This window comes from Globicephala melas, chromosome 15 (genome assembly GCF_963455315.2).
Source record: "Globicephala melas chromosome 15, mGloMel1.2, whole genome shotgun sequence".
Classification (NCBI taxonomy): Eukaryota; Metazoa; Chordata; class Mammalia; order Artiodactyla; family Delphinidae; genus Globicephala; species Globicephala melas.
This window is the reverse complement of record NC_083328.1, coordinates 73344511-73370174: the sequence shown is the minus strand read 5'-3', so window position 1 is coordinate 73370174 and position 25664 is coordinate 73344511. Positions and strand designations below refer to the sequence as shown.

General features: G+C 46.8%; 1 protein-coding gene across 3 annotated transcripts in view; it reads left to right on the top strand.

Annotated features, from left to right (window-relative positions):
• SULF2 (sulfatase 2) overlaps positions 1–25664 on the top strand; it is a 141073-nt gene that overhangs the window by 40176 nt on the left and 75233 nt on the right. For all 3 annotated transcript variants that reach the window (XM_030848796.3, XM_030848792.2, XM_030848791.2), the window contains exon 3: positions 9421–9660. In XM_030848796.3, coding sequence (XP_030704656.1) covers positions 9421–9660 — 240 coding nt within the window. The remainder of the gene's footprint in view (positions 1–9420; positions 9661–25664) is intronic.

Here is a 25664-nt window from a genome sequence, read left to right as displayed (position 1 = left end):
AGCCTCTCTGAGATACCAAGTCCTGACATTCCTGCCGCTGCTCACTGGAGTTAGAAAAACATGTAGATGCAGGTTATCTCAGGAAGAAGAGAGGCTCATGTGGACCCACCCCGGTGTTCAACTTGCCAAGCACATTCCTGCAACGTTTTTTCTTTTTAATTCAGCAACACTTAGGAGATCACTTAAGTTCTGGAAGCTAAGTGTGTCAGCATTAGGGTTGGCTGCATGTAAAAGAAATTATAACAGTGGCTTAAACAAGACAGAGTTTTGCTTCTTACTCACATAAAAACGTCTGGAAGTTGGCAGTTCAGGGCCAGCCTGGTGGCTTCAAGGTTATGAGGGACCCAAGCTCCTTCTCTACTTTTGTATTCTACTATGCTTACTGTGTGGCTTCCATCTTTAAGGTCACCTTCATCATTCAGAATAGCTGCTGGAGCTCCAGCTATCACAGCCACATTCCAGGCAGCAAGGTGGAGGAGGAAGCAGAAGGGCAAAAAGGATGGACCTTCAAGTTAAGTCAGCGCCCTTTAAGAACCGCATCCCAAACATCACCTACAACACGGACAGAACTTATTTAATTAGCCACACAATCTCAGCAGGAAATACAAGACACATTCAAACTTGAGTTATTCAAGGAGGGTTTAACTTTTTTGCTAAGGTATGAGCAAGTGTGGGGAGATCACTAGTGATAGTGCAGCACTCGAGGCTAGTTAGTAACAGTGGGGTCATCCCCACTCCAAGACCAAGAGGGTGAGGACAGCAAATGATTACTGGAAACTCATGACACAGGGCCATTCAGTAGGAGCTCTCACCCTCTGTTGACACCACAGGGAGCAAGATGGAGGAATCCATACCCGAACCTCAGTTCTTCCTTTTGCTGATCTCCTGCCAGGACCCCCCATTAGCCAGACCTAGTCCAAAGCCAGAGTATAAAGCCCCTTGTGGATACAACCCATCCAGGTCAGCTCCCTGGGCTGGAGAACGAGGCAGACAGTGGATCTGGAAGGTTAAAGGAAGGACCACTCCCACATGTAGCTACAAGAGAGTCTGGGAAATGCAGTTTCCTAGCTGGGTGTGTTGAAGATTAAAATCAGGGCGTGTTAATAAGGAAGAAGGGGAAACAGTTATTGGTGGGCAACCTGGGGTCTCAGCCACACCAGAGATCAGGAGCAAGGGTACCCCGAAGGGGCAGCGCCCCCAGCAGGGGGTGTATGGTTAAATGATGGGCACCACGAGGTGGTATAGGACACACGTGCTTCCCCACCGAGCTCACGGCCCCCACCCCCGGCCTGTCCTGGTCAAGGCTCTGTACCAGCCTTTACCCAAACCCACACACCCTCTTTGCTCCCTTAAAGCCTAGGCTCTGTGGGTCTCCAGGCCACAGTGTTACTTTGCGAGTTTACTTAGCTGGTCAGTTCAGCTGGAGTAGAATCAGCTACCGGTTGCAAACCCAGTGCCTGCAGGGCCAGGCTGGTACCACAGATGAGGGAAGTGGCCCTGATGGGGACCATGCAGAACCGGAGGGGAGCCCTTCTGAAGCCAGCCTTTGCTACTCAGATCCACCCACCTGTGGGCCCATCAAGCCCAGATCTGTGTATTTTCATGCAAAGCCTGAAATCAGGATTGATGTGAAATCTCCCAAATAAAAGTTAGCAATTAATTCAGATTTTTAAACACTTCTGAGCAGACCTAAATCCAACACACGCAGACAAGAGTCTGTCCAAAGGCTCTTGCTTTGTGAGCCCTGTGTTACACCATATATAGTTGGGAGCTACTGTAATTTAAATTTTTTAAAGCTAACATGTTTTGAGTCCTTTCTGTATGCCAAGCATTGAACTAAAGGCTTTGCATATATTTTTCTCAGTTAAAATTCTGCAATAGTCTAGGTAAGAAAAAGCCATGGTTAAACATAGATTTAAGTCAAGACCCTGGGTTTGCTAACCGTGTCTCATCTCCCACTACTTCCCAAGGAGGGTCCGACATCACAGACTCCAATTATTTACCTATAATTTTAAGAAAACAAACATCAGAAAACATCATCTCTTTAGTTATCCATCAAAACCAATGCCTCCTATGTAATGCCACCCAAGTTGGGGGCCGCAGGACTTTGTCTTGGGGCGGGGGTGGCACGTAGGGTGCATCTTCTCCTAGTTGACACAGAGCTCTAGGACAGAAAGTAGATGTGAGCCACCCAAGTCCCAGGAATGGCCAAAATTGGGTCATATTTTGAATCTTGAGAGCCCCCAGCACCTGCTAAGTCCCCAGAGATAGCAGTTGCCCTGACCCAAACCTTTAGAAGAGCACATTAAATCAGCATCTCCCAAAATGCCTTTTTAGGACACAGGCCGTGCACGAAATCGTCTTGTGTGACAGGTCGACAAACATTGATTTTACTACTTACAAACTTCTTTCGATATGCACCCAAAAAAAAATCTAAGTAGCACATCAAATGCAGAATTTCACATAGTTACTTGGGTTGAGATGAAAGTTTACTTTTTTAAAGTCACATTAGAGAAAAATATCCAATCAAATAAATAGTAGCCCAGGTGGTACACTGAGAGCCCCCCGCAAAAGCAATCAGAAAGGGGACGGGCGGATGAGTACGTGGAGGAAGCACCGTGTTTCTGGCAGGTGGGTGGTTTGGGCACCAGAATTTAAGTCGCCATCATAGGGGGGCGGTGAGGCCTCCGCAGTCTATTAGAGTCACCGAGGAAGGTGTCAGGGTGACCTCACCCTGGCCCAGCGAGGGCGGAAGGTTTGATCACGGAAAGAAGCCAGGTCTGTTTTCGTCTGCATGTCCCCAGGCTTGTGTTGGATGACAGAAGTTTTGGTTGGCTGGCCTTTTTATTTCTGTGTGGCCTGGTCTTCCGGGCCCTTCCCTCCCCTCAGAGCTGTCCATCTGCATTAGGTCTGTGCTGGGCAAGGAGATTAGATCATATGTTTTCCTGCTCCAGATGTGGATTTATCGAGCCTCATCAACGTGGCAGCTTTAATAAAACAGGTTACGGTCCCCAAGGGGAGGCTTAACATGTCGTGCTGCTTACGCACAGGTGCGGCTGTCATTTCAGGGCACTGTTAAATTGTGCCTTAATAGTGGATTGACACAGCTCCCCTTCAGCCGGCTTATTTGGGCCGGGGTGAGCGCCCCGAGCAGACAGGTGCGGGGAACTGCTGGAAAGCGTGGACCATCATTCATTTGCCTTGCAATAAGGAGGATGGCGGTGCAAGGGCTTTGAGACCCTGGGTTGGAGCCCATTAAAAGAAAGAAACAGTTCCTCCGGTAGTTTGCCTTTGGCCAACGCAGCATTCGAGGCTGCTGACTGCAGGTGAATTATTCACCAGGTGGCGGCCCCCTTGCCTTCCAGAAGGGTCTCACAGGTCGGGTGGATGGCCAGCTTTGTCCTTTCTGCAGTCTCTGGAGCCTGCGCAGGGCCAAGTCCTCACTACCAGCTGCTTCCTTCTTTCTCTTCAGTCTGTGAACAGCAGTCAAAGGCTTGATTCTGCCTGGAGCGCCCTAGATTCATGCTTTCGAGCAATATTTATTGAACACCTACTATGTGCCGGGCACTGTTCTAGGCTTCAGGGCTGTGAGGTGTGGTCAGTGGCCCTAGCTCTCATGGCTGTGACATCTAGGGCTGCAGGGGGTGACCAGCAAGATAAATATGTAAATGTGCCGAAGTGTATAACATGTTAGAGCAACACGTGCGGAGTTGAAAATGTAAAGCGAGGAAGAGGATGTGAAATCTCGGGCAGGGGAGTAAAATTGCGGATGTGGTGGGCAGGGTGGGCCTCACTCAGAAGAGAACTTTTATTCTTCTAATTGAAGTATAGTTGCTGTACCGTATTCAGTTACAGGCATACTAGGTAGTGATTCGCAGTTTTTAGAGGTTATACTCCATCCACAGTCATTGTGAAACGTGAGCTGTATTTCCCCGCGTTGTACAATATATCCTTGTAGTTTATTTTATACCTAATAGTTTGTACCTCTCAATCCCCTACCCGTATGTCCCCCCTCCCCGCAAGAAGAGACCTTTTGAGTAGAGACAAGAAGGGGGTGAGGGCACGGACCCTGGAGGTGCTGGGGAAAGGCGTTCCCAGCGGGAGGAACAGCACGGGCAAAGGCTCTGAGGCGGGAGTGAGGCTGCCGTGGCTGCGGAGACAGGGTGCGGAAGGGGGCCCGGAGCCCGCAGGGCCTGCGGACAACCGCGGGGACTCTGCTCTCCGAGCGGGTGGGAGCCACGGAGAGTGCTGAGAAGAGGAGGCTTTCTGGCTACTCCTCGGGGAATAAACGGCCGGAGTCCAGGCAGGAAGCAGCTGACCTAATTCAGAGGAAAGAGGATGACCGCTGCCCGGCGAGGAGGCGACAGGACTCTGAGTCTCGATGTTCCTTGAAGAAAGAACACCAGGCTTTGCTGATAGATTGGATGTGGGAACAGACAGCTGGGACCAAGGAGTAGCCAAGATCGTCGCCTGTGTCACTGGAGGAGAGGGGAGGGGCTCAGGGTACACCCGAGGTGTCTCTTAACCAGTAACGTCACCGGGTAGACAGTTGCAGGTTGTGCCAAACGCCAGCCATCCCCTCACCTTGCCACCTCGCCACCTGTACTACTATTTACTTTTTTTTAAACAGACGTGATTGTTTTTTAAGAACAGGATTCCACTGCCCTAAATGAGAGAAGCTAGCATCGCTTGCCCTAAGTCAAAGGAAATTAAATCGGGCAATCCAGTATAAGCTAACACAGCTGCCCGCCCAGAGCTCCAGCCGGGTGGCCGGGGCTCTTCCTGTTGAAATAGGAGGCGTGAGGGTGTTAAGGACGTGACCACGTGACCGCAGCCACCCGAGACTTTCTCCTGGAGTTGATCAGAAAGAGTGAACGGGAATCACTTTCCCACTGCTGGGGTCCCTGGCATTTGGCGATGTGACCCTGTGCCAGTCTCACTGGTGTGCCAGCTAAAGTCCCCTCTGGGATGATGAGGGGACCTGATAGTCCAGGGGACGATTCTGAGCCTCATGGAAGCCGAGAGTTGACCAAGTGTGTGGGGACCTCTGTGCCCTTCCTGGGTTCATTATCATCACCTCCTGCGTGCTATAAACTGGACGTTTCCTGAACGTGACACCCAGCGTCCACCTCTGCTGTCAGACAAGCTTGGGTTGGAGTCCTCACATCCCACTTCCCCAGCTCTGTGGCTGTGACCAGTCATTTAACTCCTGTGCTCAGTTCCCTCTTCTGTTAAATGGTTTGTTGGGAGGACTAAGTAACGCGATGCACATTGTGTGCCCAGCATAGTGCATACAGCAAACATTCAGCCAGTGACAGTCACCACATTAATGGTAATGATTGTTATTGACGTGGAACACTGCCCTCTACCCCAGGGACAAGTCGGAGCTGTCTCAACAGCTAAGTTATATTAAGAGTGGCCAAACCAGGGTGTTCAGGGACCAGGCAGGTAATGTGAATGGGCAAAGTTGGTGTGAGACTATAGGGAGGGCTGGGGAGTGTGGCACAGTAGAGTGCACATCATCTGGTGCTTTTTAAAGTCAAATTTTTTAAATCCACTGCACACGACACAGACACACGCGTGCATATCATGGACACAAACCAGCGTGGGCTCCTGAATTATATGGAAACGCAAAGAGTGAGATAATTTTTTTTGTTGATTTAGCAGATACTTGTTGAGCAGTCAGTATGTACCAGGCACTGTTCTGGGCTTGGGAGGACAACAGTGAACAAAGTAAGCCTAGATCTCTGCCCCCGTGGAGCTGTCCGGTGGGATCAGTGGGCAACATGCAAATAAGAGAACTGTCCGAGGGCAGTAAGTGCTGGGGAGCAAGTGAAGCAGGGAGGGGGTGTAGGGGTGCTGGAAGGAGGGGCGGCAGATTCAGTGTGAGGCCAGGGAAGGCCTCTCAGATATGTGACCTTTTTTTTTTTATTGGAGTATAATTGCTTTACAATGTTGTGTTAGTTTCTGCTGTACAACAAAGGGAATCAGCTCTAGTATTCGTATATCCCCTCCCTCTTGGACCTCCCTCCCACCCCACCCCCATCCCACCCATCTACGGCATCACAGAGCTGAGCTGAGCTCCCTGGGCTAGGCAGCAGGTTCCCGCTAGCTATCTATTTTACACCTGGTAGCATATATATGTAAACCCTAACCTTGCAATACATCCACCCTCCCCTTCCCCCTCTGTGTCCACCCGTCCATTCTCTACATCCACGTGTCTATTCCTGCCCTGCAAATAGGTTCATCTGTACCATTTTTCTAGATTCCACATATAAATGGAATCAGATATGTGACATTTGATGCATAACCTGAAGGAGGCTGGAAGGATGCACCCCAGCGCCAGTGGGGCCCGGGGCTCTGCTGGACCCTGAGGCCGCAGCCCGCTCCCTCTGCAGGTTCTGATGAGTTCGCACCAGCTGGTGGAGGGCAGCGTTGGAAAGCTCACCTCCTCCATCCCCTCCAGAGGGAGACTTCACACCTGGTAGAAACCCTATAATTGCCACCAGTTACAGGTGGGACCCTTGGGGACTTCTCAGGGGGGCATGTGACCTTGACAACAGACGTTCATGTAGTTCCAGGCCTGACGATTCCTGTTGAGACAAAAAGCCGGTTCTTTCCTCTATCCACTGGGCTGACCTCGGCCAAGAGCCTCAGGGAACACAGCTGGCTCCCGGTGGGCGTCCCTTATAAAACTGCCTCAGCACTGGGCTCGAAAGGGCAGGCTTCGCTCTGTTTCCTTCGGTCATTCAGTGAGGTGTTACAGAGCATCATTGTATGTTCCTGGGGGTAGGGTGGACAGCGCCCTGGATCACCCAGAACTCTCAGTGCAGAAGCAAAGGCAGGTCATAAACAAGTGAACTTGTAAAGGAGACTGTTTCAGAAGGACAGAAATGCTAAGAACAAACAGACATTGGTATGATAGCAAGTAAACAGGGGGCTCCTTCTGATGGGGAGGTCGGCCAGGCCTTGTTGAGGAGGTGACCTCTACGTTGAGATCTGAATAATGGGACAAGCCAGCAAAGGGAAGTGTCGGAGAGGGAGTCCAGGCAGAGGCAAGAGCAAGTGCAAAGATCCTGGGGCAGGGATGAGCTTGGAGCCCTTGAGAAACAAAGAAGAAGCCAGTGTAGCCAGGGGAGCAAGGGAGAGGGAAGAGATGAGGTCAAAGAAACACGGGAGGTAGGTTGGCAGGGAGGGCCGGTCTGGAAGGCTCTTAGGCCACAGTAAGGAATTGGGGTTTTCTTCTGAGTGTGACGGGAAGCTGCCAGGTGGTTTGAAACAGTGAAGAAATATGATCTATGTTTGCCTCAGGGAAGCTCTAGCTGTTTCCTTCCCTGTTTGGTGGAAAGATGGGATAAAAGAATCATATAAATCTCCATTTCACTCTTAGCCTTTAGGGACAGGGTGCCAAGGGGGGTCTGATTTGTTGTTTTCAGGTCACTAGGGGATGAGCTAGTTGGTGAATTGGGATCAGCAGCTCCCTGGCAAGAACTTCAAACGCTTGGTAGACCCTGGATTGGTTTCCTACTGCTGTCCTAACAGATGGCCGTCAACCAGTGGCTTAAAACAACAGAAATTTGCTCCCTCACGATTGTGGAGACGAAGTGTGAAATTAAGGCGTTGGCAGGGCTCTGATTCCTGCAAAGGCACGGGCGTGAATCCTTCTCAGTTCACCAGCTCCTGGAGGCCCAAGGAGCTCCTTGGCTTGTGGCATCCCTCCAGTCTCTGCCTCCATCTTCACATGGCCTTCCCCTCCGTGTCTGTGTGTCTTCTTCCTTCTGTCTCTTGGAAGGACACTTGTCCTTGGATTTAGGGCCCACCCAGGTAATCCACAACGATGTCACCTCAGGATCCTTTAGTACCTCTGCGAAGACCCTTGGCCAAATTAGGTCCTATTCACAGGTGCCAGGACTTGGGACAGGGGCTTATCTTTGGAGGGTGGACCATCATTCAACCCACTATAGACCCTAAGAACTGCAAGGAAAAGAAAAAAACAGAGGATGGCCTTAGAAGGAAAAGAAAAAGGATTTCCGTTGAATATTTCTGTTCAACCTACTAAGTATCTGGGTACCAGCCATGGTATACGATTTCACATCCATTCTTCACACGTTTATTGAGTACCTACTGTGTGTCACACACTGTAGGGGCATTGGGGATTCGGCTCTGAGCAAGGCACGCAGTCTTTGAGCTCCTGGAGCCCTCAGTGGAGCAGGCAGTGTGCAGGCACCGGCACACAGTAGGGTTTCCACACAAATTCCTTTCCTTCCTATACCTTGCTCTGCTCACAGCTTCATTGAAAAACAAGAATAGGCATGAGTGAAATCACCATACCTAGTGGTTTATCATTAAGTCCTAATAATACATGCGTGATAAGAGTTCAAGGGAATCAGAAGCCAGAAGCCAAAAAAGAAAAAAAAAAAAGGGCTTCCCTGGTGGCGCAGTGGTTGAGAATCCATCTGCCAGCGCAGGGGACATGGGTTTCAGCCCTGGTCCGGGAAGATCCCACATGCCACGGAGCAACTAAGACCGTGCACCACAACTACTGAGCCTGCGCCCTAGAGCCCGTGAACCACAACTACTGAAGTCCACGCACCTAGACCCCGTGCTTAGCAACAAAGACGAGACCACAATGAGAAGCCTGCACACTGCAACGAAGAGTAGCCCCCGCTCGCCACAGCTAGAGAAAGCCCTCGCTCAGCAACGAAGAGCCTACGCAGCCAAAACTAAATACATAAATAAATCTATTTTTAAAAAAAAGAGCCATGAGAAGAGGTGCGACTGTACTGATGGGTCAGATCTGGGGGGGCGGGGAGATGGGAAGTGGGTTCCAAGCTGGAAGGACCATGTGGACAAAGGCGACGACAGTGGGTTATGACTGATGCAGAGCATGTCCGCTGAGAAGTATTCGAAGAGAAGGTGGAGGGGGGAGGGGTTGCCAGGTTGACGTGATCGGATTTCATTAAGACGGAACAATTCTTGGGGAAGTTCCAGATGAAACAAAGTATAATCTTCTCTCTGTTTACATAGTGGTTGCTTTCCCAAAAAAAAGTCAGCATATATTAATACCCTGCAAAAAAAAGATGTTCTGTTTATGCAAGACAAGAGTTCTTCACTAGGCTCAGATAACTTATAAGCAGGTTTTTACCTACCCGCCCCCATGAATGTCTAGTGGAACTGGGGACCCAGGGTACTTCCTCATTGCACAAGACCATCCAATTGTGCATTGCTGGCCGCTGCCCAGAAATGCCAGGGGTGCCCCCCAATCTGTCCCTGGAGATTTCCAACATACACTCCCCTCCCCCGGGATGGGGGTGCTGCCCTGTTGAGGACCACTCAGAACCCACCTCTAATTGTTTGGTGCCCGACTGGGACGCACTTGTTGGAAAACTGGCTCACATGTCACTTCCGCTCTGGTTGCAGGTTCCATGCAGGTGATGAACAAGACACGGCGCATCATGGAGCAGGGCGGGGCGCACTTTATCAACGCCTTCGTGACCACGCCCATGTGCTGCCCCTCGCGCTCCTCCATCCTCACCGGGAAGTACGTCCACAACCACAACACCTACACCAACAATGAGAACTGCTCCTCGCCCTCCTGGCAGTCGCAGCACGAGAGCCGCACCTTTGCCGTGTACCTCAACAGCACGGGCTACCGGACAGGTGAGGGAGCCAGGCTGCCACGGGCGGGCACACGAGTGGGCTGGGAACCTCCGACGTGGTACCCGCTGTCCTGCCTCGGACCACTGTCTTTCCCACTGTGGTCCCTGTACTGCGAGGGGTCCCTGTAGTGCGTGAACAGCTTTCTTTTAATTTAAAAGTTGTGCATTGACTTCTAGATGTGTTCGAAAAATACAGATTTATTCGCCTACGGGAGTGATAGAAAGTGACCATTCCAAAGGAATTTGAGTTAAAAAAAAAAAAAGTGAGTCTATTTAAAATATGAAATATACTACAGAGAGGCCTTGAAGTACTCGGGCAGGAGTATGAGTTCTCTGTGAATTGTGCTGTTTAAGTCGTTGGGGGACTAGTTCGTTAATTTGAGGCCATCAGCATGGAACAAGCTTCCAGAACATTGGGGCGGGGGATGGAGAGGAGTGTACGTGGGGCCTGTGGCCACTCTACAGACGGCAAAGGACTGTTCATCTACACTTGATCGTCTACACCGCCCTAGGTGCTCCATCCCTCCTGCAGCTGGTGCCCGCAGTGTTGGTTGCATCCGGGGTGTAGAGCGAGCAAGGTGTCCTGTCTCTTCATCCTGCAGGAGGTACTTTCGTGCGTTCTGAAGTCACCTGCCAGGCTGGTTGCCTGAGGCAGAGGGACAATTATAGTCACTTATCTGCAGCACGGCTGCAAAGTCCTTCAGACTCAATGAAACTTGCTCTAATTTAGAAAAATAAACACTCCTCACCTTGGGTAAGGAGCCAAGGCAGTTGTGAAATCAGATACTGTGGCTTGAACGTTGTAACCCTGGGAAGTTGTGTTCAAGTGACAAGGGGCTTGTTTGGGTAGGAGTGACATGAGAGAAGGACGGATACCTCCCTGAGCTGGGTTCAGGGCACTGAAGCCGTCCTGGAAGCTGGGCAGCTGCCCCTCACGTACACGGTGTGGCTGGCGTGGGCACATCGGGGTGAGGAGCACGCCGGTGAGGTGTGTTGTCTTGCAGACTGTTTCCACTGCCAGCATCACCCAGCGGGCGGGCCCCGCTGAGAGAACTAGGAAGGCCGCAGTCCTATACACATGACCCTGTTGGTTCTGGGATCTCTGCAGAAAGCCACGTGGCTCAGAGTTTACCCCAGGTCACCACCCATCTGGTTGCAGAGACCTGGATATAGATGGAGGAAGCAGGACAGACCAGGGCACCTACTGAAAAGGGGCATCTGCCACTCAGGTCCAGGTAATTATAGCCATTCGTGCTCAGAGTTGCCAACCTTCAAATATTTCTAATCTGAATTCTTGGCCAAAATCTGATTTTAAAGCATGTTGGCAAAACTCAGTTTGTTTTGTTTTGTTTTGTTTTGTTAATACACAGTGTGGACCCACAGAGAAAACATGTCTGAGGGCTGTGAGACCCACTTTTAGAACCTCTAGCTGAATGGTCTGTGTAGAAACCTTTAGCTTTGGATGCCAAAGGAACAGTAAGGACCCTAAAAGTGTACTCATCCACCCCCCACATTTGACAGCTAGGGCAGCTGCAGCCCAGAAAAGAGACTTGCTCATCGTCGTAAAAGCAGGTGCTTGTGGCATCATCAAAATGGAAACCAAGACCGTAGGACTTCAAAGGGAGTATGGATGTTGTTACATCCATCAAATTGAAAGGAAACCTATATCCTGCGATATCTTAGGGGCTCACGATAGGGGCCAAAGCCTGGTGTTTCAGAATCATGTAGCTGGCACTAGGGAAGGAGCCATCTCTCAGGATTTAACATTTCTTCAAAATTGATTTCCGCAAACTTTGTCCTTGAATTTAAACAAATCACCAAAAAGCGCTTTCCCCAAAGAATTGCTTTCATCCAACTATGCTTGACTGTTACACCCTCAGTGAAGACTGGGAGTGTAATGCCGAGTATAAATTGCCATATATAGGACATTTATGTTTTTTGTAAAACTGTCCCTGAGAGTTTTATCCGTTATGTTTAGAATGGCCCTCTCTGCAAGGAACTCTGTTCTAACCTGACATTGAGAACTCAGGACCCTGAAAATGTCTGTTTACTGTGATGAACTTACCCTCAGTGAAGACTGGGAGTGTAATGCCGAGTATAAATTGCCATATATAGGACATTTATGTTTTTTGTAAAACTGTCCCTGAGAGTTTTATCCGTTATGTTTAGAATGGCCCTCTCTGCAAGGAACTCTGTTCTAACCTGACATTGAGAACTCAGGACCCTGAAAATGTCTGTTTACTGTGATGAACTTACGTGCTCTTGTCATTAAAGAATAAGAGCTGTGTACCCTGTATACTTTCCCTTTTTGCCCTGGTAGTTAGGAAGCTCAGATTTGAGTTTTATTCTCTTTTATGGCTGAGTAACATTCCATTGTGTGTGTGTGTGTATATATATATATACACACACACACCACATCTTCTCTATCCGTTCATCTGTCAATGGAAATTTGAGTTTTATATTAAGCCACTGCTTAAAGTGAAAACATGACCAGTTATGCTGGTCATTGTAGGTTGATTGAGAAAAATAACAGAAAACTAGAATGAATTCAAAATCCCTTTTAGATTAACTTGATTTGTATGACTCACATTAGAATAATTAGACTCATATTAGAATAATAACTTTTTAGCTTCCCAGGGAACAACAGTCAACTGTTCTTACCAGGTCTTTGGACACATTCAACCCTGCATTCTCATGAGTGTCTAGGGCAACTGATTGAATTAGATTTAAGTTTTTGGCTGTGTGTGAGAGACCCAAGACAGAAGTCATTTATTACTCTCTCAACTAAAAGTCTGTGCTGCTTTGATGGACCTGCCCATGAATCGATCAGAGACTCAACCATTTCCTTTTCTTTTTTTTTTTCCTGAGGCATAATTGGCATATAATGTTATAGTAGTTTCAGATGTATGACATGATGAATCAATATTTGTATATATTGCAAAAGGATAACGACAATAAGTCTAGTTAACATCTGTCATCATACATAGTTACAAAGGTCTGTGTGTGTGTGATGAGAATTTTTAAGATCTACTCTCTCAGCAACTTTCAAATATACAGCGTAATATTATTAACTGTAGTCACTATGCTGTACATTATAGCCCCATGACTTATTTATTTCATAACTGGAAGTTTGTACCTTTTGACCCTCTTCACTCATTTCACCCACCCGCTACCTCCCACCTCTGGCAACCACCAATCTGTTCTGTGTATCTATGAGCTCGGCTTTGTTTTAGATTCCATATGTAAGTGATATCATATGGTAATTGTCTTTCTCTGTCTGACTTATTTCACTTAGCCTGATACCGTCAGGGTCCATCCATGTTGTTGCACATGGCAAGATTTCCTTCTTTTTCATGGCTGAATAGTATTCCAGTGTGTGTATACCACATTTTCTTTATTCTTGCATCCACTGAGGACACTTAGGTTGTTTCCATATCTTGGCTATTGTAAATAATGCTGCAGTTAACATGGGGGTGCTGATATCTTTTCAAGTTAGTGTTTTCCTTTTCTTCAGATAGATACTCAGAGGTGGAATTGTGGGATCATACGGTAGTTTTATTTTTAATCTTTGAGGAACCTCCGTACTGTTTTCCATAATGGCTATACCAGTTTACATTCCCACCAACAGTGAACAAGGGTTTCCTTTTCTCTAAGTCTTTGCCAACATTGTTATTCTTTGCCTTTTTGATAATAGGCATTCTAACAGGTGTGAGGTGGTATCTCATTGTGGTTTTGTTTTTTTGTTTTTTTTGCGGTACGCGGGCTTCTCACTGTTGTGACCTCTCCTGTTGCGGAGCACGGGCTCTGGATGCGCAGGCTCAGCAGCCATGGCTCACGGGCCCAGCCGCTCTGCGGCATATGGGATCTTCCCAGACTGGGGCATGAACCCGTGTCCCCTGCATCGGCAGGCGGACTCTCAACCACTGCACCACCAGGGAAGCCCTCATTGTGGTTTTGATTTGCATCTCCCTGATGATTAATGATGTGAAGCATCTTTTGATGTACCTGTTGACCATCTGTATATCTTCTTTGGAAAAATGCCTATGTAGATCTGTTGCCCATTTTTTAAATTGGATTGTTTGGTTTTTTTCTATTGAGTTGCATCAGTTTTTTGTATATTTTGGAAATTAATTCCTTATCAGATGTATGAGCTGCAAATATTTTCTCTCGTTCGGTAGGTTTTCTTTTCATTTTGTTGTGCACAGTGTTCCTTTACTGTGCAGAAGCTTTTTAGTCATTCCATTTATTTCCTTTTGCTTTTATTGCCTTTGTTTTTGGTGTCAAATCCAAAAAAAATCATTGCCAAGATCCATGTCAAATGATGATTTCAGGTCTTATGTTCAAGTCTTTAATCTGTTTTGAGTTAATCTTTGTCTGTGGTGTAAGATAGTGGTTCACTTTAATTCTTTGATGTGTGGCTGTCCAGTTTTCCCAGTTCCATTTATTAAAGAGACTGTCCTTTCCCCATCATACATTCTTAGCTCCTCTGTCATAAATTAATTGACCATATATGTGTGGGTTTATTTCTGGGCTCTCTATTCTGTTTCATTGATCTATGTCTGGTTTTATGCCAACACCATACTGTTTTGATTACTACTGCTTTGTAATACAGTTTGAAATCAGGGAACATGATGCCTCCAGCTTTGTTCTTCTTTCTCAAGATTGCTTTGGCTCTCTGAGGTCTTTTGTGGTTCCATACAAACTTTAGGATTGTTTTTTCTGTTTCTGTGAAAAATGCCGTTGGAAATTTAATAGGGATTGCACTGAATCTGTAGATTGTTTTGGATAGTACGGACATTTTAACAGTATTAATTCTTCCAGTCCATGAGCATGGAATACCTTTCCATTTATTTGTGTCTTCTTCTATTTCTTTCATTAGTTAATGTCTTATAGTTTTCAGTGTACAAGTCTTTCACTACCTTGGTTAGGTTTATTCCAGATATTTTATTCTTTTTGATGCAGTTGTACGTGGGACTGTTTTCTTAATTTATCTTCTTGATAGTTTGTTTTTAGTGTATAAAAACACAACAGATTTTTGTGTATTGATTTTGTATCCTGCAGCTTTACTGAATTAATTTATTAGTTCTAACAGTTTTTTGGTGGAGTCTTTAGGGTTTTTTATGTATAATGTCATGTCACCTGCAAATAGTTACAGTTTTACTTCTTCCTTTACGATTTGGATGCTTTTTCTTTCTTTTTCTTGCCTAATTGCTCTGGCTAGGACTTCCAATACTAGGTCAAATAAAAATGTTGAGAGTGGGCATCCTTGTCTTGTTCCTGATTTTAGAGGAAAAGTGTTCAGCTTATCACTTGAATAGGATGTTAGCCATGGGCTTGTCATGTATGGCGTTTATTATGTTGAGGTATGTTCCCTCTACAGTCACTTTTTTGAGAGTTTTCCTCATAAATGGATGTTGAATTTTGTCAAATGCTTTTTCTGCATCTGTTGAGATGATTTTTATCTTGCATTTTTTTTAATGTGCTGTATACATTGATTGATTGGGGGATGGTGAACCATCCTTGCATTCCTAGAATAAATCCCATCTGAACATGGTATATGATCCTTTTACTGTATTGTTGAATTCAGTTTGCCAATATTTTATTGAAGATTTTTGCATTCTGTGTTCATCAGAGATATTGGCCTATAATTTTCTTTACTTGTGGTGTCCTTGGCTGGTTTTGGTATCAGGGTAATGCTAACCTCATAAGATGAGTATGGAGGTATTCCCTCCTGTTCTATTTTTTGGAAGAGTTTGGGAAGGATTGATATTAATTCTTCTTTGAATTTTTGGTAGAATTCACCTGTAAAGCTGTCTAGTACTGGACATTTGTATTTGGGGAAGTTTTTGGTTATTGATTCAGTCTTCTTTCTAGTAATTGGTCTGTTCATATTTTTTCTTTCTTCATCAGTCAGTGTTGGTAGGTTGTATGTTTTTAGGAATTTATCCATTTCTCTAGCTTGTCAAATTTATTGGCATATAATTGTTCGTAGTAGTCTCTTATGATCCTTTGTATTTCTGTGGTATCAGTTGTAACGTCTCCCTTTTTATTTCTGATTTTATTTATTTGAGTCCTCTCCCTTTTTTTCCTGGTTGAGTCTAGCTAAAGGTTTATCAATTTTGTTTATCTTTTCAAAGAACCAGTTTGTAGTTTCATTGATCTTTTCCATTGTCTTTTTAGTCTCTGTATTTCATTTATTTCTGCTCTGATCTCTATTATTTTTTTCCTTCTACTAACTTTGGGCTTTGTTCTTTTTCTGGTTCCTTGAAGTGTAATATTAGGTTATTTATTTGGGATTTTTCTTATTTCTTGATGTAGGCATTTGTCACAAGGAACTTCCCTCTTAGAACTTCTTTTGCTGCATCCCATATGTTTTGGTGTGTTGTATTTCCGTTTTCATTTGCCTCAAGGTTTTTTTTCTCTTTTGATTTCTTTGACCAGTTGGTTGTCCAGTAGCATGTTGTTAATCTCCACGTATTTGTGAATTTTCCAGTTTTCTTCTTGTAATTGATTTCTAGTTTCATACCATTGTAGTTGGAAAAGATGCTTGATATGATTTCAGTTTTCTTAAATTTATTAAGACTTGTTTTGTGGCCTAACATATGATCTATCCTGGAGAATATTTCATGTGCACTTGTAAAGAATGTATATTGTGTTGCTTTTGGATGGAATGTTCTGTACATGTGTGCTAAGTCTATCTGATCAACGTATAGTTTAAGACCTATGTTTCCTTATTGATTTTCTGTCTGGATGATCTATCCATTGGTGAAAGTGGGGTAATAAAGTCCCCTACTATTATTCTATTGCTGTCTGTTTCTCCCTTTGGGTCTATTAATATTTGCTTTATATGTTTAGGTGCTCTTAAATTGGTTAGAGACTCAACTGCTTTCTGTTTCTCCTTATTTCCCACTGATGAGAAAGAAGTCACATGAGCATGCATGATTGCAGAGGAAACTAGGGAATGTAGTCTTTATTCTGGGTGGCCATTTGCCCAGCTCAAAATTCTATTACTATGGGAGAAGAAGACATGGATACTGAGGGAAGATTAAAGTCACAACCTCAATAATGGTTCTTAGTCCATTTGTGTATGTGATACCCTTTTGAAGTCAGGAGGTTAGCTGGAACTGTGGAAGACTGGAACCAGAAAACTGTTCCTTAAGTGGACCAGCAGTTCATGTAAATAGTGCTTTTAATGTATTTAATTAGGTATTTTATCTTGAAAAAGTGAAACTACACAGTTTTAAAAATAACTTTATTCTGTGTTATATTCTAATAGTATTTAACAACGGTTAGGTTATAATTGTGTCGAATGGGGCTTCCCTGGTGGCGCAGTGGTTGAGAGTCCGCCTAACGATGCAGGGTGCCCCGGTCTGGGAAGATCCCACATGGGCGGAGCGGCTGGGCCCGTGAGCCATGGCCACTGGGCCTGTGCGTCCGGAGCCTGTGCTCTGCAACGGGAGAGGCCACAGCAGTGAGAGGCCTGCGTACCGCCAAAAAAAAAAAAAAAAATTATGCTGAATGGATTGATTCTTTAATCAAATGAATTGATGAAGTGTCAGTTAAAGGCAGTGGAGGGGATAACTTGTTCAACAAATTTAAATGATAGCACAATATGATATCCTTTACTTCACCTTCAGTTTTCACAGCAAAATCGTAAAGGGTCATTTTTGCAAACGTATTTGAGGATTCGATCAGTTTTCCCAAGGGCCTCTCTTAATCCTTTGACATCTGAATCTTCCCTGTGAAGTGCTGATTCCCTCATCATCATTTTCAGTGGTCTCTTCTTCAGTTATCTCATAGACCAGATTATTGTTTGTCAGTGGATTTGCACATGCTTTAAGCTGTCCTCCCGCATCACTTTAATTAATTTCACAAAACCTTGCATCTTTCATAAGATTTGCCATTTCATTTTGCCGTCATCTTGCTCTGTGCTTCCCCGTGTTTGCAGTAGAGATTGACAAAGGATGAAGTGAGAGGTGCTAAGTTTAAGCAGGATAAATATCAATTTGTTCATGGGTATTTCTGTGTGTTGGCTTCCTCTCACTTCAGGGACTCAGATCTCAAATATAAATACCCTTGAAAGTATAAATTGTATCCTACATTTTTACAAAATGTGCTTAGTGATCTTTCAGCACACTTCAGCTGCCCTGACTGTGCTCCCTTATATACCCACGAGTTAAAGTCATATCATCCGTGGAATGAGATGCTTCCAGGTTTTTGCAAAGCAGTTGAGAGCAAGGACTCTGACTGCGTTCAAATCTGGGCTCTGCCACTTACTAGCTGAGTGAATTTGAACAAGTTATTTAACTTCCATGCCTTGGTTACTTCACCTAGGAATAATAATGTTACTTCGCTCGTAGGGTTTTCTGAGGATTAAATATGTTAGAACAGTGATACCTAGTAAGCACTTAAGAAACATTAGCAATGATAGACACAGCACTGCACAATCTACCCCAGACCAGCATTCAGATGAATGTCACAACAGGTAGCATCACGTGATGAAAATAAGTTTATACCCACGGATCAAAAGGTAGCAGCATGTGCTCAGCCTCTCTGGTAATTAGTGAAATGCAGATTCAGCCCACAGTGCACTATCACCTCTCGCCCATCACCACAGCAATATTCAGAGGTCCTGTCACACCAAATGATGGTGAGGATGAGAGAAAACAGGAAGACCAGCAGTGGGAATGCGCATTAGCACCTCTGCTTTGGAGAGCAATTTGGAAGTTTCTGGCAAAGCTGAAAACGTTCATCTCTTTCCATTCAGCGATTCTCTGGCTCTGCACCCCTCAGTTCTGAGGAGGTGATATGTAGTCCTGCTTAAGCAAGGAGAGGGTATTTCTTGGTGATGCTCATGGCTGGTAGATAACCTTCAGATCCAATTGACAGAAACCCCAGTTTCCAAGTGGTTTTGACGAGAGATTGAATTCTTTGCTCCCTAAACCAAAAAGATACAGGCGAGCTTTATACAGAGACACATTCTGTGGTTTGACAGCGTCACGATTTTATCATAAGGCCTGAGGTCTCTAGAGGATGACCGGCACTGGGACGGGCCCCACGCCTCTTCCTTTGTATGGTACCTTAGCATTCAGCAGGGTTTTTTCCCAGAATGCCCAAGTGGTGAGAGTCTTTCTGACTGGACCAGCTTGAGTCACGTGCCAACCCCTGAACCAATCGCCACGGAGAGCAGACGGTATGTGCCAATTAGCTTAGCCCACGTCACCTGTTCCTGGAGCAGCTGGGGGAGTCATTTTCCCCCAGCACCTGGGTTCCCAAATAGAAATCAGGAGCTGTTGGAAAGGATAAAGGAGAAACACATACTACAGTGACATTCACACATTTCCACTACCTTGCCGTGGGGAAAGCAACCACCACCAAAGGGGAAAGAAAATACACGTCTTCCGGCCCCTCCTGATGAACTGGACGGGAGTACCCATTTTCTTCTCGTTAGGATACTGCTTTCTCGTTCCACGTTGCCGTCAGAGTCTGGCAGTTCAGAAGCTGTTTCCCCACCTAGCTCCTGCCATCTGGTGCAGACTTTTGTAGAGATGTGAGCACTGGGGGTGAGCCTCCTGCCTTTCCCTCATCGTGTTCTAGCATGCACCATGGGAGGAGGGGAGGAAGCCCCTCATTACAGGCCCCAGGTGTGCCAGGGCTCCCAGTTACAGCTGTTTTGAAACCAGGCCCTGAGCACCCCAGTTATTTTCACTCTTCTCCTCATACAAAGCTGGGGAGGGGAGGTCAGCTGAGGACCTAGACTACTTGGCTGTCAACGTTGGGCAGCCACCCTTACTTGGAGGGGGGGACCTCTGTGCCATGACACCTCCTGTGGCAGGATGCCTGGGGCGTTGGTGGAGGCTGGGGCATCCCCCTGATGTAGGAGGATGGAAAGGAATCTGCTTGGCATTTGGGCATCCCTGACAAAGATTTGCTGCTGGCGTGTAAAGGGGTGCACGCGCGTGTGTGTGTGTTTGCGCGCGTGTGTGTGATTTATTTTTTCCCCAAAGCGGTTTTAAGACCACAAAGACGTTAGAGCTGGTGTTCTTCTATGAAGTAATCCTCACCACTCCCTCTTTCCACCACTCGGTTTTGATCTGCTTTTAGCCTCTTGCCCTGAAACCCACACACCAGCCTCCAGCTGCCTCAACATCTGCCTTTGGATGTCTCCCTGGCATTTCGAACCTGGCATGTCCAAACTGACTTCCTGACCCTCTCCCTCCCCCTCCCAGGCACCTCTCACAGTCTTCCCCTTGGCAGTTCCAGTGTCCCAGCTGCTCAGACCGAAACGTTAGTGTTATTCTTGTGTTTTTTTTCTCCCTTTCACACTCTACATTCAATCCATCAGCAAACCCCATCAACTCTCCCTTCAAAATACACCAGAACCCTCTCTGGTGCCACCATGCTTATCTAAACCTCCATCATCTCTCGCCTGGGCTGCCCCAACTTTCTTGTCTCGGGCCTCCCTACCTCCGCCCTCACCCCGCTAGGGTCTGTTCTCACCACAGCAGCCAGAAGGATGCTGTCAACCTACGTCAGATCCCGTTTCTCCTCTGCCCACAGCCCTCCTAAGACTCCCCCCTCACTCAGGGTAGAGGCTTCCACAGTCACCTCAGGGTCCTAATGATCTGCCCCCCTGTCCCTCCCCTCTTGACCACCTCACCTCTTGTCCTCCACCTTAGTCACTCCCCTCCTTCCTGTTCCTCAGACCATCCATTCCTCAGACCTTTGTTCAAATACCACCTCCTCAGGGAAGCCCTCCTTGACTATCCATCCGAAGGAGGCTTTCCTTCCCCCTTTTTCCCCTCACCCTGCTTTTTTAAGTCAGAGCCCTTGTTGCCACATAACATATATTTGAATGTTGTCTGTCCAACTTCCCGTGTTAAGTTACATCTCCTGCCCCCTCTGGTTCTCCCTGCCCTGGTTCCTGCTTTATCCGCCTCCCTGGCCCTTTCACCGCTGATGATACACTTTGCCACGTATCTTGTTGGTTGTCTCCCTTCTAAAATGTCAGCTCCATGGAAGCAGAGATATGTGGTCTGTCCTCTTCAGTATCCCTGTGCTGGAAGGGGGCCTGCCCCGTAGTAGCTGCTCATTGAATGGTTGCAGGATGAGTGGATGTATCTGTATTCTGTCCAGAACTGGCAGCGCCCCCGACCCTCCCCCATCTCGTCTGTGCTCCTTTCTCCTCTCCCGTTTCTCTCCTCCCCGCCCCTAGTCCCGCCGCCTCAGCCTCTCCTCCTCTTTCTCCTTGGCCCTTCTGCCTGCACAGAGGAGAAAGGACTTAGACTCTTCCTGGGACGATGCCTCCGGGCCCCCGTGCAGCTGTCCCGCGTGTACAATGGCAGCCTTCTCTCTGCTTGGCCTTTCTCCTGGTTTCGCTCCCCACCCTCTTCCTCTCCCCTGAGTGTACACACAGCTCCCTTCTTCCCTCCGTCCAGCTGCCCCCCTCCACCGCCCTGCCCACCCCCTCTCCAGCCTGTGGTGGGACACTAGAGCGTCTGCATTTGCCCCAGGAAGTAGGGGGCTTTTCCTCTCCTGACACCACGACCCCGCCTTCCCCACCATGAAAGTCAGGCTTGGTGGTGGTGTAGCAGCCCCTTCCAGGGCCCAGGGCATCCTTAGGGGGTACACATTTGTCCCTTCCACATACACATTCAAGCTACATTTCTTTAAACTCCAGTGTAATAGTCACTCCCTTCCTCCAAGACCTTCAAGCTTCAAAACAAGTAAAACATTGGTGCAGGAGCCCAGAGAATTAGGCTCTGCGTCTAACTTCTCTGTTATCCTGAGCAGAGACCTGCCCCCCTGGGCCTCAGTTTCCCCATCAGTGCAGTGGAGTCGCACCGTCTATGTGTAAATTGCCCGATGCCTCTTTGCTATGATTTCATCCTCAGGGTCATGGGACCAGTGCCCACAATCTTGGGAGGAGAGCCACCCGGGGGCCACAAGAGGAAAGAGGGAACAGGTGGTCATGCTCCTCCTCGACTTTTCAAAAACTGGGTGTGAGGCTAATGGGACAAGATTTATACACTTTCGAGCACCCTCTGTCCCAGCCCATTAGCTGGTATATTCCTTTCCTATGGCTGCTGTAACAAAAGTGCCACAAACTGGGTGGCTTAAAATAAGAGAAATGTATCCTCTCAGTTCTGAAGGGCAGGAGCCCAAGAGCAAGTGTCAGCAGGGCCGTGCCCTTTCCCAAGGCTCCCTGGGAGAATCCTTCCTTGCCTCTCCCAGCTTCCAGTGGGCACCAGCAAGCTCCGGCGTTCCTTGGCCTGTACCTGCATCACTCCCATCTCTGCCACCGTGTTCACACGGCCACCTCCCTGTGTGTCCTCTCTTCACATGTCCTTCTCCTCTCTGCATGTCTGCCTCCAAATTTCCCTCTTCTCTAAGGACACCAGTCACCAGATGAGAGCCCACCCTAATCCAGTATGACCTCATCTTAACTTGATTACATCTACAAAGACCCTATTTCCAAATAAAGTCACCTTCACAAGTACTCGGGGTTAGAACTCGAACATATATTTTGGGGGCCACGATCCAACCCACACCAGCTGGGTTCCTTCCCACACACCACTTTATTTAATCCTCAGTGGTGCGTTAACCTCCATGTAGGCTGCAGGGGTGCTCAGAAACCAGGTGTCTCCCCGTCGCCACCGAGGCTGTGGGCCTAAGTGCGGGGCAGTGTGGCCGCCCAGCCGGTCAGCTCCATGCTTTGCTTTTGCTCACGGAGGTCATTCAAATGACCTTAGAAGTCGCATAGCACAGGGAGATCAGCTCGGTGCTTTGTGACCGCCTGGAGGGGTGGGATAGGGAGGGTGGGAGGGAGGGAGGCACAAGAGGGAAGAGATATGGGAACATATGTATATGTATAACTGATCCACTTTGTTATAAAGCAGAAACTAGCACACCATTGTAAAGCAATTGTACTCCAATAAAGATGTAAAAAAAAAAAAAAAGTCAAAATAGAAGTGAGAGGAAGGACGACTATGGTGGGTGAATACATAACCTTGTCCACCTAGAGCCTCAAGAGGCTATGAGGGAGTTTTCAGGGTAAGTGTGACCTTTTGCAGGCCCTTCCCCAGCGCAAACTGCGATTCCCCTGAACATCCTAGAAGGGTTTAGACTAGAGCCCAATATGGTAGCCACTAGCCACCGGGAGCTACTTAACTTTCAATTAATTAAAAATAAATCAGACTTTAAATTCCATTTCTCAGTCGCAGTAGCCACGTTTCAAGTGCCCCCGTAGGCACACGTAGGTGCCAGGTGGGATGGTGCAGATATAGAGTGTTTCCCTCACTGCAAAGTGTTCTATTTATTTGGACGGCCTTGGAATAGTGTAATTCAAGCAAAATCTTTTTGGAAAGGGGCACAAACCTTTGGGAATATGATCATTGCAACAACAATACTAAAAAACAAAAACAAATGCTGGTTGTTATTATGCAGCGTTTCCCATGCCCAGACCTTGTGGCAGGTGCTTTACATAATTCATTCTACTGAATCCTCGCACAAGCCTTTGAAGTAGCCGTGCCCCCTCCTATTCCCATAGTGCCCCCTCGGGTCCCGAGCCCGGGGATCCAGTTCCTGTACCTGCCTCTCTAAGCCTTCCCAGGCCATCTTATGGCTGTGTCATGGGTCAGGGTCAGGACCAGGGGCAGCCACAAAGGAGCCCTCCATCCTGGGGCCTAGGGGCCCCACCTGTCCGTAGACAGGTTCTTGTTCTCTGAGCACCCGGCAAATCCCATCCTTTGGGCAGCAGGTCGCTTCCAGCACACACGTCCAGCCCTTTCACAATGCATCTGTGGTTTTGTGGCAGGGGTCAGCGTAGAAGCAGAGAGGGCTTTCAGCAGAGGAGGGGAGCTGGGCACCGCAGGCGTCAGCGCTCCCAGCACCAAGGAGAGGTCTGCTCGCTGCCGTGTCTGCGTGAACCCTTTCTACCCGGGAAAGACAAACTCTAAGGCATCAGGGGGCCGGGGCGGAGAAGGGGGCAGCATTGTACAGCCCACCAGGTGTGCCCATTAGCCGATGAACGGGCCCAAAGTTCCCAGATCTTCTGATTTTGTCGGAAGTGTGATACCCAGATTTTGATTGAAATTGCCCAGATTTTTAATGAGGATTATTTGCTCTACTTTCTAAAAAAAAAATCAATAAAAGCACCAGGCAGGTCCAAAGCAAACATAATTGTGGGATGGATTTGGCCCACAGGCCACCATGTTTGCAAACTCCTTTCTAACCTGTTAAGAGAGCACACCTCCCCCTAAGGCTTAACATCTATGAAGGCATTTCCGGTGGTTATAAAAGTTGAGGGGTGCTACTGGGGGCAGGGACAGGGGACCTTTGTGCCCTGCTCTGCACAGGAAAGCCCCACACAGCCCCCAAATTGCCTTGCATTCCACGTGGCTTCTGAGTCTTCTACCAGATCATTATATGAGTGGATTATTTGATGTTTATTGTTATCTGAGCCTTGACCATAAGTCCATTTTATATATAAAAACTGAAGGGGTTTTTGCACTCTTTTAATACACTCTGAATTTTCCAGGAACATAAGGATAAGTAGGTGGAGGGTCTATTGTACTTGAATGCAGAACTTTTCCCAGAGTTATTCCCTGTTGCTGACAATCTCCTCACTGATGGCAGGGCCACCTGAAGCATCCGACATACAGCCACGCCCACTCTGTGTTTGTTCGACATACAGCCACGCCCACCCTGTGTTTGTAGCCGTCACACTGCCCGTGAATCTAAGCGCACGCATCCGACTGCTCCATCCTGTCTCCCTGATGGGTGTGTTTGAAAGTTCACGCTGAAATTTTTCGTTATTATAAATTGCCTTCCTTTTTTTTTTCTTGTAGATTGCAGTTAGAGCATTATATTGATTTTTTGGAAATGATGTGCATACGTAGCTTTCATTACCTATAAGTTTCCCTGCAGGAAAATAAAGGAGCATTACAAAATATTTGTCACAGAAATGGGGCATCAGTCTAATGGCGATGAGAACAGCTCTTTGAAGGATCAGCTTAGTGTCACATTCCTCCGAGGTAATAATTAAATATCCGTTGATTGATGGTCTTCCCGGGCCTTGTTCTAAGGGTCTCTTGTGGATTTTCTCCCCTTCCTTTGTCCCATCCTTCAGGACAAAACCTTACCTTCTTTTTTTTTTTTTTTAATTGAAGTATAGCTGATTAACAATGTTGTGTTAATTTCTTCTGTACAGCAGAGTGACTCAGTTATACATATATATTTTTCACATTATTTTCCATTATGTTTTTTTGTGAATTTTATTTTATTTATTTTTTTTATACAGTAGGTTCTTATTAGTCATCCATTTTATACATATTAGTGTATACATGTCAATCCCAATCTCCCAATTCATCCCGCCACCACCACCACCCCCTGCACCACTTTCCCCCCTTGGTGTCCATACGTTTGTTCTCTACATCTGTGTCTCAATTTCTGCCCTGCAAACCGGTTCATCTGTACCATTTTTATAGGTTCCACATATATGCGGTAATAGATATTTGTTTTCCTCTTTCTGACTTACTTCACTCTGTATGACAGTCTCTAGATCCATCCACATCATTACAAATGACCCAATTTGGTTCCTTTTTATGGCTGAGTAATATTCCATTGTATATATGTACCACATCTTTATCCATTCATCTGTCGATGGGCATTTAGGTTGCTTCCATGTCCTGGCTATCGTAAATAGAGCTGAAGTGAATATTTTGGTACATGACTCTTTTTGAATTTTGGTTTTCTCAGGGTATATGCCCAGTAGTGGGATTCCAGGGTCATATGGTAGTTCTGTTTTTAGTTTTTTAAGGAACCTCCATACTGTTCTCCATAGTGGCTGTATCAATTTACATTCCCACCAACAGTGCAAGAAGGTTCCCTTTTCTCCACACCCTCTCCAGCATTTACTGTTTGTAGATTTTTTAATGATGGCCATTCTGACCGGTGTGAGATGATATCTCATTGTAGTTTTGATTTGCATTTCTCTAAAGATTA